This window comes from Wyeomyia smithii, chromosome 2 (genome assembly GCF_029784165.1).
Source record: "Wyeomyia smithii strain HCP4-BCI-WySm-NY-G18 chromosome 2, ASM2978416v1, whole genome shotgun sequence".
NCBI lineage: Eukaryota > Metazoa > Arthropoda > Insecta > Diptera > Culicidae > Wyeomyia > Wyeomyia smithii.
In genome coordinates, this window is record NC_073695.1 from 150,082,124 (window position 1) to 150,095,714 (window position 13,591).

Sequence of the window (13,591 nt, forward strand, 5' to 3'; positions counted from 1 at the left end):
TTAGCCACCATCAACAAAAACCATAGCATATCGGGGGCACTTTCTACACTAAAAAATCATTTAACGTCGCTGGTTGACCTTACTTCGATTGAATTGCGACAAGAAATAAAAAACGAAATAAATCAGCTTGGCAAACAAAGCCCTCATGAAGATCCAAATATCAAGCTCAATATTTTGGACGAGCTGAAATCGTTATCTACCAAATTTGACACAATACAGAAAAAAACTCAGCTTTCCACCTCGCCAGTTTCACAGAATGATTGTGATCATTAGGGATGGCGTTTAATTGGATCAACAAAGCGTTGGAAAGCTGACTGGCGATCCTTTGACGAAAAGCGTCGTTAAGAACAGGACAGAATACGATTCAGAGCATGGCGAAATAGGCAAAAACGTTCACGACAACGAAATCGAGCATTCAGGAGCAGCAATTTACCGGACAGAAATCACGTCTATAGCAACATTAACAGTAACAACAACAACAACAACTATCATAGACGACAGAACAACAACTTCAACACCAATAGTAACCGTAGATATACCAACCCCAACCGTTACGTCAAAAACAGTTTTTTGAATAATCACAATAGTCCCAACTATAACATGGTCAACAGACAACACAATAACGGCACCAACTCTCACAATGATCGACAACACACCAACTCTAATCGTTTCCATGCAAATCAACTGCTACCACCTGACAGAGTGCTTCTTGCAGCAGCGAAAGACCGTTTCTCCAGACCTCAAGCTAACTTCATTCCTACGATTCAATTTCAAAGAAGCGAAACTCTTAACCCATACCCGGCGAACGGCGCGTTTCCACTTTCTCAACCCCAGATGATCAGCGAACATGGACACCTTCCTACTTCACAATGCATTGCGTGCTCATCTAGGCACTCGTGTCTTCAACGCAATTGACTCACTCATCAGAGGACCGTTGCTGGCGAAAATTTTGTTCAACCTGAAGAGGTAGGAAATGACACGACCTGCTCTGCTCTGGTAAACACTTCTGTTAATAATGACTCTAATTCTTTAGCTTCTACACTCGAACACCCCACCACTACCGAGATCTCTGTATATTGTCAAAATTTTAATCGCATGCGAGGCGCTCACAAAATTAACGAAATTCAAAAAAAACTTACTATCCTGTTCATTTTCTGTTATTTTAGCAACCGAAACCAGCTGGGATGAGGGTGTTCGCAGCGAAGAAGTCTTCGGTTGCCGATATTATGTCTATAGAAATGACCGTAACTATCAACTATCTGAAATGAAATCCGGTGGTGGTGTTTTAATTGCGGTGTCAGTAGACTTTAATTCAGTGCTTATCGACACCATTCAGTTTGAAGAGTTCGAACATGTTTGGGTTAAAGCAGAACTAGCAGGAGAGACACACGTATTTGTCTCTGTCTATTTCCCTCCAAATAATGCGCGGAAAGAAATTTTTGAAAAGTTTTTTCATGTTGTTGAAAATATAGCATCTAAGCTGTTACCTGAAGTAAAACTCCACATATTCGGTGATTTCTATCAACGCAACATTGATTTTATTCCGGACATTGATAACCATAGTATTTTACTTCCAATTACTGGCGAAAATGAAACGCTGCAACTTCTTTTTGATAAAACCTCTAGTCATGGCCTTAATCAAATAAATCACGTGAAAAATGGACAAAATTGTTATCTTGATCTGTTAATGACCAACATTAGTGAAGACTTTTGTGTGACGAATTCATTACAACCATTATGGGAAAACGAAGTTTATCATATAGCAATAGCACTTTCTTTATTTGTGCATGTGAATAAAAGACCTGATGAATACGAATTCGAAGATGTTTTTGACTTTCAGTCAGCAAACTGTCGTATTCATGAAAGAGATACAAGAACTTTCTTTAACTCTAATAAAAGATCGAATAATAACCAGTATGTTTATTCAGTGTCTTACACATGTGGGTCGTTGAATAACTGTTCGTACATGGTGAATTCGAACTACTCTACTTCTCGTGAAGCGAGGGCAGGTCAAAGTATAAAAATAATTGAATAGGTAATACAACATCCTCTCCCTAATGCAAAAATAAGAAACTTAAACTACTTCATTGCAACAATGAAATCTTTAAACTTAGAGGGAATTCTGGTTTGACGTTTAGGACGTGCAGCCCGTGGAGACGCACTGTTAGAAGTTGCGGAAGTAGATGGGGTACTTAAAAGCTGTTGAGAGACATCGGATCGTTGAGGTTCCACCACAGTAGTCAAAGCAGCAGGTCCGGAGAATCCCATGGTTGGTATTACAGGTGAAGGTAATCCAGGTTGAGTGCAGTCTGGGACTGTCACGAAAGTGGTTGCAGTGGATGTGCTAGGCAAACAATCCTGAATGGTCACAAGAGGTGCAACCGGTTCTTTGCGTGGTTTAACGTTAACAGTATCTCGTCTATAACTGGTTCCTTCGACTTCAACCATATACGATCGATCTCCCAGTCTGTTTTTCACTATTCCAGGAGTCCACACCTTAGATGATTCCGGTCTAAGTTGGACATACACTGGAGAACCGATGTCCAGTTCGGGCAGGCGCCGAGAATGTTTATCGTAGTCATATATTATCTTCTGTCGATTTTTTAAAATTGCTTCCGGCACGTTTTCGACGACACTAGGTACCAAGTTCGTACCCGGCATAGGAATGGCACACCTCGTACCACGGGAAAACAATCTCGATGCCTGACTACTACCGATGTTGTTCGGTGTATTACGCCAAAGCTGTAACGCCAACCACAGGTCCTGACCAGATTCTGCTGTCTTCTTGATTAAGTGCTTTGCGATTTTTACTGCAGCCTCGGCTTTCCCATTTGCCTGCTGGTGATACGGAGCCGAGGTGGAGTGCTTAAAGTCCCATTGCTTGCTGAACTGCACCATTTCCTCATTGACAAAATTTGAACCATTGTCCGATATGACCCTTTGAGGTGTTCCGTGACAAGCGAAGTTGCGTTTACATGCCTGAATGACTGACGAAGGAGTTAAGTCTTTGAGGATATCAATTTCAAAATAGTCGGAATAGTGGTCCACGGTTACTAGGAATTTACGTTGCTTTCCTTGATACACTTGAAAGAAGACATCCATTGATACCAGCTGGAATGGATATACTGGTATAGGATGGGATTTCATGGGAGGCTTTGTTTGAGATGCAGCGAATTTGGCACAAGTTTCACATTCCTGGATACGATTCTTAATTTGATCATTCATTCCGGGCCAGAAGATGTTAGATCTGGCGAGCCTCAGCGAGGCTTCGATTCCGGGATGGCCCACGTGAAGCTTTTCAGTTAACATTCGACGCAGCGAGCTTGGAATCACGACACGATCCCCACGAAACACTAAACCGTCCTGATAGGAAATTTCATGGCGATGCTTGAAGAAAGGCTTCACAGAAACTGGAAGATTGCTGATTTTCACCGGCCAACCTTGCTTGGTATACTGAATTACTGTTTGTAGTACTGAATCTTCGGAAGTTTTCTCCATGATGTTGTTAATCCGATCGTCCGAGATGCTTAGAAAACTGCTTAGATCGATGCTTTCGACGTCTCCGAAAACACGGTAGATTTATGCTTTTGAAATTGTGAATAGTCCGCTTTAGAATTTTCCGGAGCACGAGAAATAGCATCAGCAAGAACATTATCTTTGCCAGAGACAAACTGCAGTTGGATATTGTATCGTTGCAAATTCAAGAGCATGTGTTGGAGACGTTTTGGAGCTTTCAATAGAGGTTTTTGAAAAATGGTGATTAGAGGCTTATGGTCCGTTTTGACAACAGTTTTGGCATTTCCGATAATCAGTTGGTCAAACCGTACACATGCGTAGAGCACAGCCAACAGTTCCTTCTCTATTTGTGCGTAGTTTTGCTCCGTCGGCGTTAGTACTCGAGAGGCATATCCTATCACACCTGCGTCCTGGTACACAGCAACACCTAACCCATGAGAACTGGCATCGCACTCGATCCAGAGCGGTTTGTTTATATCGTAATACTGGAGATTTCTGATATCCGACACTAGCGCTTTAACTCTGTCAAATTCCAGCTGGTACTGCGAATTCCACAACCAAGGGTCTTTTTCCGACAGCATTTTGCGAAAGGCATGTAAGTTCGAGCTTAGGTTCGGAATAAAACGACTTAGGTAGTTAAGCATGCCTATGAAACGTTGTAACTCCTTGCGATCCGTGGGAGATGGATAATTTCTGATAACGGACAACTTCGAATTGTCAGCTTGAAGGCCTTTATCCGTCAACAAATGTCCAAAAAATTTTACTGATGGCTGACAAAGCGTAAGTTTTGAATGATTGAGTTTCACATTAAGCTGGCGGAAACGATCCAAAAGCTGTTGAAGACATCGATTGTGGTCCTTCATAGCCTCTTCTAGAGTTTCACCTCGACCGAATATCAAAACATCATCAGCGAGACATTCAACTCCGTCTAACCCCTCCAAAACCTCTCTCATTTTCATTTGAAAGATTTCAGGTGCCGAAGAAATCCCAAATGGTAATCTGACCCAACGGTATCTCCCAAAAGGGGTCCAAAACGTGGTCAACTTACTACTCGCCTCATCCAATACCACCTGCCAAAAACCTTTCTTGGCATCTACTGTTGAGAAGACTTTGGCATGCGAAAGCTCAGGCAGCACTTCATCTAGTGTCAAAAATTGTAAATTTGGACGTTTTAGAGCCTTGTTTAGGGGTATCGGGTCAAGACAGATTCTGAACGACTCACCTGTAGACGATCGGTTGACCAGCAGAATATTGCTCACCCATTCGGTATGCTCCCGTCCTTCACGATGATCCCGTTCTTCTCCAGATTATCTAGTTCTACCTTTAATTTTCCCCGAAGTGCGATCGGAATCCGACGAGGTTGCTGGATCAGTGGTGGCACCATCGGATCAACCTCCAGCTTCACTACTCCTTCGATCCTTCCATAGCCGCTGAACACCTCGTCAAATTTATCCACAATGCGATCCGCTTCAATTCGGTGAATCTGCCAGACATCCGTATGATGTTCGGTTTATTATGGTCGCTTGTAGGACACCGTATTACAAAACTTTACGAGGCCCAACACATCACACACATTTGCTGAGAGAAGAGGCCGGTGATCAACATCGACAACTTGCAACACCAATGTAACTTTTTGTTCTTTATGCTGACACGGAATTTTTACTTCACCGAGAACAGGGATTGGGTTGCCACCAAAGCTCTGAAGTTTGAAGTCAGAGGGCAAAATCTCGGGTTAAGTTTTGCCATAAAGCTTTCTCATTCAGTTATACCCAATCAGACTCGTGTTCGCGCCTGTGTCCAGTTCGCACTTCACTTTCTTCCAGCGACCGTTCAACTTGAAACGTATATCCGCCAAGACGTGTCCACCTTGCGAAGCATTGTTGTAAATTTTTCCAATCTGGCGTTCTTCACCCGAATCTCCAGCTTCACTGCTCACAATGGATTCACTGCAGTCACTATCGTCAGAGTTATTCACTTTCTTTACTCTTCGCTTCTTAACAGCACCCTTGTTTGTTGGGCACATCTTCTCAAAGTGATTTTTCGCTTTACACTTTCTACACTTTTGTCCAAAAGCGGGACACAAACCCTTTTCGAAAATATGTCGTCCTCCACAAAACTTGCAGTATTTTTTCTCAACGTTGCCTTTTCTGGTTTGTATGGAGTTCACTTCACTTTCCTGTTCACCCCCAAGCGCCTTAAAACGCCGAACCGAAACTTCTTCGAGTCTACACTCATCTACCACTTTGTGGAAGGTAATGTCTTTGGAAGTAATCAACCGCTTCCGAAGATGCGGCCACTTATTAGCAGTAATCACTTTATACGTAAGAAACTTTTCTTCAAATGCCCCTAACTGGCACGGCTTAGCTAGCATTTTCAACTTCATTACAAACTCATCAATCGGCTCTAGTTCTTGCCTAGCCGATAAAAATTCGAACAGATCTAAATATGTATTCAGTTCGCGAACCACTTTAGCTTTTATTGCTATCAAAGCTACCTCCGGCGAAGCACGCTGGTCGTCTGTTAGCTCAAAATTAAAATACTTTCGGAGAGCCTCAAAACCGATCACTGATAACAAGAACCCAACTTTCTTGGAATTTTGATCAGCCGGCCACTGGTTCATGCCTATTGCATTAGCATAATTGTTCCAATTACGCTCGAAAAAAACGAAATTATCACCCATGTCTCCCTCCAAACATAGCGGAAGAGGCTGTGGGACCGGCTGAGATGCACTAGCAATCGGCGCAGGAGCATTCACTTGCAAGTTAATGATACGTTCTGTCAAAGCAGCGAACAAAGCGTTCTGCCTTACAAGCGGTACACGAAAATCTTCCATATTGTTTTACTCGGTACCGACACGAACACGAAAATTAACCACACGGTCCTCCAATGAGGTTCAATACATTCACCGTCTGGATACAACCACCGACGGTCCCGCTACACGCACACCAACGCTTATGCGACGAGAGATAGGAAAGAGAAAAAAAAACGTAGGCCTCAGCCCCACGCCGGAGAGAATTTTCCACTCGCGAAAAACGATTTTGGAGATATTTTCACTTTCCAAGGCGCAGAAAACACTACGCGACCGCTTCTGACACCATGTCGTATTCATGAAAGAGATACAAGAACTTTCTTTAACTCTAATAAAAGATCGAATAATAACCAGTATGTTTATTCAGTGTCTTACACATGTGGGTCGTTGAATAACTGTTCGTACATGGTGAATTCGAACTACTCTACTTCTCGTGAAGCGAGGGGCAGGTCAAAGTATAAAAATAATTGAATAGGTAATACAACACAAACTATGATGAATTATAACATAAACTAAATGGTATCAACTGGCAAGATGAATTGTGTGAAGATGGAAACGTCGATTCGGCTATAGAAATTTATTATAAAATATTATCTGATTTATTTATTAGCGATATACCATTGAAAAGAATAAGACGTCATGGCAATTCCAAATACCCAGTCTGGTACAATAGACAAATTGAAAACTTAAAAAATCGCAAACAAAAAGCACATAAAAAATACAAAACTCATAAAAACTGTGATGCTTTAACAACTTATCTTAATACTTGCGGCGAATTAAACGATGCCATTAGTAAAACGTTTGAAGAGTTCACACCAAAAAAGTAGGAGGGTGGTATTCAAGACACGACCGCATGACGTTGACTACCGTATTCTTATATTCCATTAAAACAAATAGTAGAGGGAATTGCAACTCCAGTATTTGTTGCAATTTTATCTAACAGTGCATTTCTGAATGCTGAATACTAGAAGAATGGATCTCTCTTATTTAATCGCTGTCATTTCATACATACCGCATGACGTAGGACTCTATATTTTTCATCTAACAGTGCTTTCTTATTTGCTGACATTAGAGCGCTTTGAACAATAATTAATAAATAATATAAATGACATATGTCCGCATGTCGCTGGTGCAGTTTTGGAATCAAAATGATGGGGCGCCGGCCGCTGTCGTAAAATTAACACCAACAAAAAGATGCATATTTGCAAGGTTTTATCCGCTAGCAGCAGCATTTTGTAAAACAGAAAATTCAATTAGCCGCTTCTGTAACAAAATTTCGAGGCACCAAAAGGGGCCAGGTGCCGAATATATTTTTGTTTTTGGTTAGTCCGTCCAGAATTCCAGCCATTTTAGTGTTTTGCAGTGCCATTTATTACTAACAGCCACCAGCATAACGAGTAAAACCGGCACGAAATGACCGGTACTCTTGTCTTTCCTCCTTTCAGCTGCTATCACCTAGCGTCCGCATGTCGCTGGTGCAGTTTTGGAATCAAAATGATGGGGCGCCGGCCGCTGTCGTAAAATTAACACCAACAAACAGATGCATTTATGCAAGGTTTTATCCGCTAGCAGCAGCATTTTGTAATAAAACAGAAAATTCAATTAGCCGCTTCTGTAACAAAATTTCGAGGCACCAAAAGGGGCCAGGTGCCGAATATATCCATGTTTTTGGTCAGTCCGTCCAGAATTCTTTCAAGATAGCGTCCGTATGTAGCCGGTACGGTTTAGTAATGAAACTGATGGGGTGAAATGTTCGAACGGTACGTTTTATACCAAGGCTTCGCCAGATAAATAAAAAGAAGGAGGGACTACATAGGTGATGGAATGGTAAGAAAAATTTTTTCTTGAAAGCTGGGCCGGCCGCTGTCGTAATATTAACACCAACACAAACATGCATTTATGCAAGGTTTTTTCCGCTTGCAGCAGCATTTGGTAAAACAGAAAATTCAATTAGCCGCTTCTGTAACAAAATTTCAAAGCACCAAAAGGTGCCAGTTGCCGATTATAGTTTCCTGGTTAGTCCGTCCAGAATTCCAGCCATTTAAGTGTTTTGCAGTAGCCATTTACTACTAAAGCCACCAGCATAACGGGTGAAACCGGCACGAGATGACCGGTACTATTTTGTCTTTCCTCCTTTCAGCTGCTAACACCTAGCGCTGTCGTGAAATTAACATCAACATAAACATGCATTTTAGCAAGGTTTTTTTCCGCTAACAGCAGCAATTGTAAAACATAAAATTCAACTAACCGCTTCTATTATAAAACTGCGAGGCACCAAAAGGTGCCAGTTGCCGATTTCTTGTTTACTGGTTTCCGTCCAGAATTCCAGCCATTTTAGTATTTTGCAGTAGCCACCAGCATCACGGGTCAAACCGGCACGAGATGACCGTTACTATTTTGTTTTTTCTCCTTTTAGCTGCTAACACCGAGCGTCCGTATGTATCCGGTACGGTTTAGTAGTGAAATGTTCGAACGATACGTTTTATACCAAGGCTTCGTCAGATAATTAGAAAGAAGGCGGGGCTACATAGATGATGGAATGGTAGAGACAAATGTTTCTTGAAAGCTGCGCCGGCCGCTGTCGTAATATTAACACCAACACAAACATGCATTTTTGCAAGGTTTTTTCCGCTAGCAGCAGCATTTGGTAAAGCAGAAAATTCAATTAGCCGCTTCTGTACCAAAATTTCGAGGCACCAAAAGGTGCCAGTTGCCGATTATAGTTTCCTGGTTAGTCCGTCCAGAATTCCAGCCATTTAAGTGTTTTGCAGTAGCCATTTACTACTAAAGCCACCAGCATAACGGGTGAAACCGGCACGAGATGACCGGTACTATTTTGTCTTTCCTCCTTTCAGCTGCTAACACCTAGCGCTGTCGTGAAATTAACATCAACATAAACATGCATTTTTGGAAGGTTTTTTTCCGCTAACAGCAGCAATTGTAAAACATAAAATTCAACTAACCGCTTCTATTATAAAACTGCGAGGCACCAAAAGGTGCCAGTTGCCGATTTCTTGTTTACTGGTTTCCGTCCAGAATTCCAGCCATTTTAGTATTTTGCAGTAGCCACCAGCATCACGGGTCAAACCGGCACGAGATGACCGTTACTATTTTGTTTTTCCTCCTTTTAGCTGCTAACACCGAGCGTCCGTATGTATCCGGTACGGTTTAGTAGTGAAACTGATGGGGTGAAATGTTCGAACGATACGTTTCATACCAAGGCTTCGTCAGATAATTAGAAAGAAGGCGGGGCTACATAGATGATGGAATGGTAGAGACAAATGCTTCTTGAAAGCTGCGCCGGCCGCTGTCGTAATATTAACACCAACACAAACATTCATTTTTGCAAGGTTTTTTCCGCTAGCAGCAGCATTTGGTAAAACAGAAAATTCAATTAGCCGCTTCTGTACCAAAATTTCGAGGCACCAAAAGGTGCCAGTTGCCGATTATAGTTTCCTGGTTAGTCCGTCCAGAATTCCAGCCATTTAAGTGTTTTGCAGTAGCCATTTACTACTAAAGCCACCAGCATAACGGGTGAGACCGGCACGAGATGACCGGTACTATTTTGTATTTCCTCCTTTCAGCTGCTATCACCTAGCGTCCGCATGTCACTGGTGCGGTTTTGGAATCAGAATTATGGGGCGCCAGCCGCTGTCGTAATATTAACACCAACAAAAAATGCATATTTGCAAGGTTTTTTCCGCTAGCAGCAGCATAAACATCGGAAACAGAAAGTGACAACAACAATAACAACAAAGTCAGATCGATTGTATCCGTTAGTGTCGACTGTGCTTGGGAAGAGAGGTAGTGATTGGCTGCGCGGTATGATTTAGACAATCGATATTAATTACCAATTTTTCAATAGTGTATCTCAAACAAAAGTTTGTTTTTGTTATATAAATTTAACCGTAAAAGAATTTCTGATCGATTGATGCCAAAACCTCGAAAACCTGATTATAGATGACTGCAAAATAAGCGCTCAAAACCTGACCACTTTTCTCTGGTTTTCCCTGGTTGAATTACTAGATTTTCAAATTCAGGGGCCTAACTTCGATATAGACGTTAGTCAACGTCAAAAAGAAGGTGGGGCTACATAGGTGATGGAATGGTAAGAAAAATTTTTTCTTGAAAGCTGCGCCGGCCGCTGTCGTAATATTAACACCAACACAAACATGCATTTTTGCATGATTTTTTCCGCTATCAGCAGCATTTGGTAAAACAGAAAATTCAATTAGCCGCTTCTGTAACAAAATTTCGAGGCACCAAAAGGGGCCAGGTGCCGAATATATTTTTGTTTTTGGTTAGTCCGTCCAGAATTCCAGCTATTTTAGTATTTTGCAGTGCCATTTATTACTAACAGCCACCAGCATAACGAGTAAAACCGGCACGAGATGACCGGTACTCTTGTCTTTCCTCCTTTCAGCTGCTATCACCTAGCGTCCGCATGTCGCTGGTGCAGTTTTGGAATCAAAATGATGGGGCGCCGGCCGCTGTCGTGAAATTAACACCAACACACAGATGCATATTTGCAAGGTTTTATCCGCTAGCAGCAGCATTTTGTAATAAAACAGAAAATTCAATTAGCCGCTTCTGTAACAAAATTTCGAGGCACCAAAAGGGGCCAGGTGCCGAATATATCCATGTTTTTGGTCAGTCCGTCCAGAATTCTTTCAAGATAGCGTCCGTATGTAGCCGGTACGGTTTAGTAATGAAACTAATGGGGTTAGTCCGTCCAGAATTCCAGCCATTTATGTGTTTTGCAGTAGCCATTTACTACTAAAGCCACCAGCATAACGGGTGAAACCGGCACGAGATGACCGGTACTATTTTGTCTTTCCTCCTTTCAGCTGCTAACACCTAGCGCTGTCGTGAAATTAACATCAACATAAACATGCATTTTAGCAAGGTTTTTTTCCGCTAACAGCAGCAATTGTAAAACATAAAATTCAACTAACCGCTTCTATTATAAAACTGCGAGGCACCAAAAGGTGCCAGTTGCCGATTTCTTGTTTACTGGTTTCCGTCCAGAATTCCAGCCATTTTAGTATTTTGCAGTAGCCACCAGCATCACGGGTCAAACCGGCACGAGATGACCGTTACTATTTTGTTTTTCCTCCTTTTAGCTGCTAACACCGAGCGTCCGTATGTATCCGGTACGGTTTAGTAGTGAAACTGATGGGGTGAAATGTTCGAACGATACGTTTTATACCAAGGCTTCGTCAGATAATTAGAAAGAAGGCGGGGCTACATAGATGATGGAATGGTAGAGACGAATGTTTCTTGAAAGCTGCGCCGGCCGCTGTCGTAATATTAACACCAACACAAACATGCATTTTTGCAAGGTTTTTTCCGCTAGCAGCAGCATTCGGTAAAACAGAAAATTCAATTAGCCGCTTCTGTACCAAAATTTCGAGGCAACAAAAGGTGCCAGTTGCCGATTATAGTTTCTTGGTTAGTCCGTCCAGAATTTCAGCCATTTAAGTGTTTTGCAGTAGCCATTTACTACTAAAGCCACCAGCATAACGGGTGAAACCGGCACGAGATGACCCGTACTATTTTGTCTTTCCTCCTTTCAGCTGCTAACACCTAGCGCTGTCGTGAAATTAACATCAACATAAACATGCATTTTTGGAAGGTTTTTTTCCGCTAACAGCAGCAATTGTAAAACATAAAATTCAACTAACCGCTTCTATTATAAAACTGCGAGGCACCAAAAGGTGCCAGTTGCCGATTTCTTGTTTACTGGTTTCCGTCCAGAATTCCAGCCATTTTAGTATTTTGCAGTAGCCACCAGCATCACGGGTCAAACCGGCACGAGATGACCGTTACTATCTTGTTTTTCCTCCTTTTAGCTGCTAACACCGAGCGTCCGTATGTATCCGGTACGGTTTAGTAGTGAAACTGATGGGGTGAAATGTTCGAACGATACGTTTTATACCAAGGCTTCGTCAGATAATTAGAAAGAAGGCGGGGCTACATAGATGATGGAATGGTAGAGACGAATGTTTCTTGAAAGCTGCGCCGGCCGCTGTCGTAATATTAACACCAACACAAACATGCATTTTTGCAAGGTTTTTTCCGCTAGCAGCAGCATTCGGTAAAACAGAAAATTCAATTAGCCGCTTCTGTACCAAAATTTCGAGGCACCAAAAGGTGCCAGTTGCCGATTATAGTTTCTTGGTTAGTCCGTCCAGAATTTCAGCCATTTAAGTGTTTTGCAGTAGCCATTTACTACTAAAGCCACCAGCATAACGGGTGAAACCGGCACGAGATGACCCGTACTATTTTGTCTTTCCTCCTTTCAGCTGCTAACACCTAGCGCTGTCGTGAAATTAACATCAACATAAACATGCATTTTTGGAAGGTTTTTTTCCGCTAACAGCAGCAATTGTAAAACATAAAATTCAACTAACCGCTTCTATTATAAAACTGCGAGGCACCAAAAGGTGCCAGTTGCCGATTTCTTGTTTACTGGTTTCCGTCCAGAATTCCAGCCATTTTAGTATTTTGCAGTAGCCACCAGCATCACGGGTCAAACCGGCACGAGATGACCGTTACTATCTTGTTTTTCCTCCTTTTAGCTGCTAACACCGAGCGTCCGTATGTATCCGGTACGGTTTAGTAGTGAAACTGATGGGGTGAAATGTTCGAACGATACGTTTTATACCAAGGCTTCGTCAGATAATTAGAAAGAAGGCGGGGCTACATAGATGATGGAATGGTAGAGACAAATGTTTCTTGAAAGCTGCGCCGGCCGCTGTCGTAATATTAACACCAACACAAACATGCATTTTTGCAAGGTTTTTTCCGCTAGCAGCAGCATTTGGTAAAGCAGAAAATTCAATTAGCCGCTTCTGTACCAAAATTTCGAGGCACCAAAAGGTGCCAGTTGCCGATTATAGTTTCCTGGTTAGTCCGTCCAGAATTTCAGCCATCTTAGTGTTTTGCAGTAGCCATTTACTACTAAAGCCACCAGCATAACGGGTGAAACCGGCACGAGATGACCCGTACTATTTTGTCTTTCCTCCTTTCAGCTGCTAACACCTAGCGCTGTCGTGAAATTAACATCAACATTAACATGCATTTTTGGAAGGTTTTTTCCGCTAACAGCAGCAATTGTAAAACATAAAATTCAACTAACCGCTTCTATTATAAAACTGCGAGGCACCAAAAGGTGCCAGTTGCCGATTTCTCGTTTACTGGTTTCCGTCCAGAATTCCAGCCATTTTAGTATTTTGCAGTAGCCACCAGCATCACGGGTCAAAC

The 13,591-nt window shown here is 42.2% G+C and overlaps 1 protein-coding gene across 1 annotated transcript; it reads right to left on the reverse strand.

The window, feature by feature from the left end:
• Positions 1 to 2,079: 2,079 nt before the first annotated feature.
• LOC129720068 (uncharacterized protein K02A2.6-like) lies at positions 2,080 to 3,498 on the reverse strand. The gene has a single exon (XM_055671478.1). The coding sequence runs from the start codon at positions 3,496 to 3,498 to the stop codon at positions 2,080 to 2,082; it is 1,419 nt and encodes a 472-aa protein (XP_055527453.1).
• Positions 3,499 to 13,591: the final 10,093 nt, after the last annotated feature.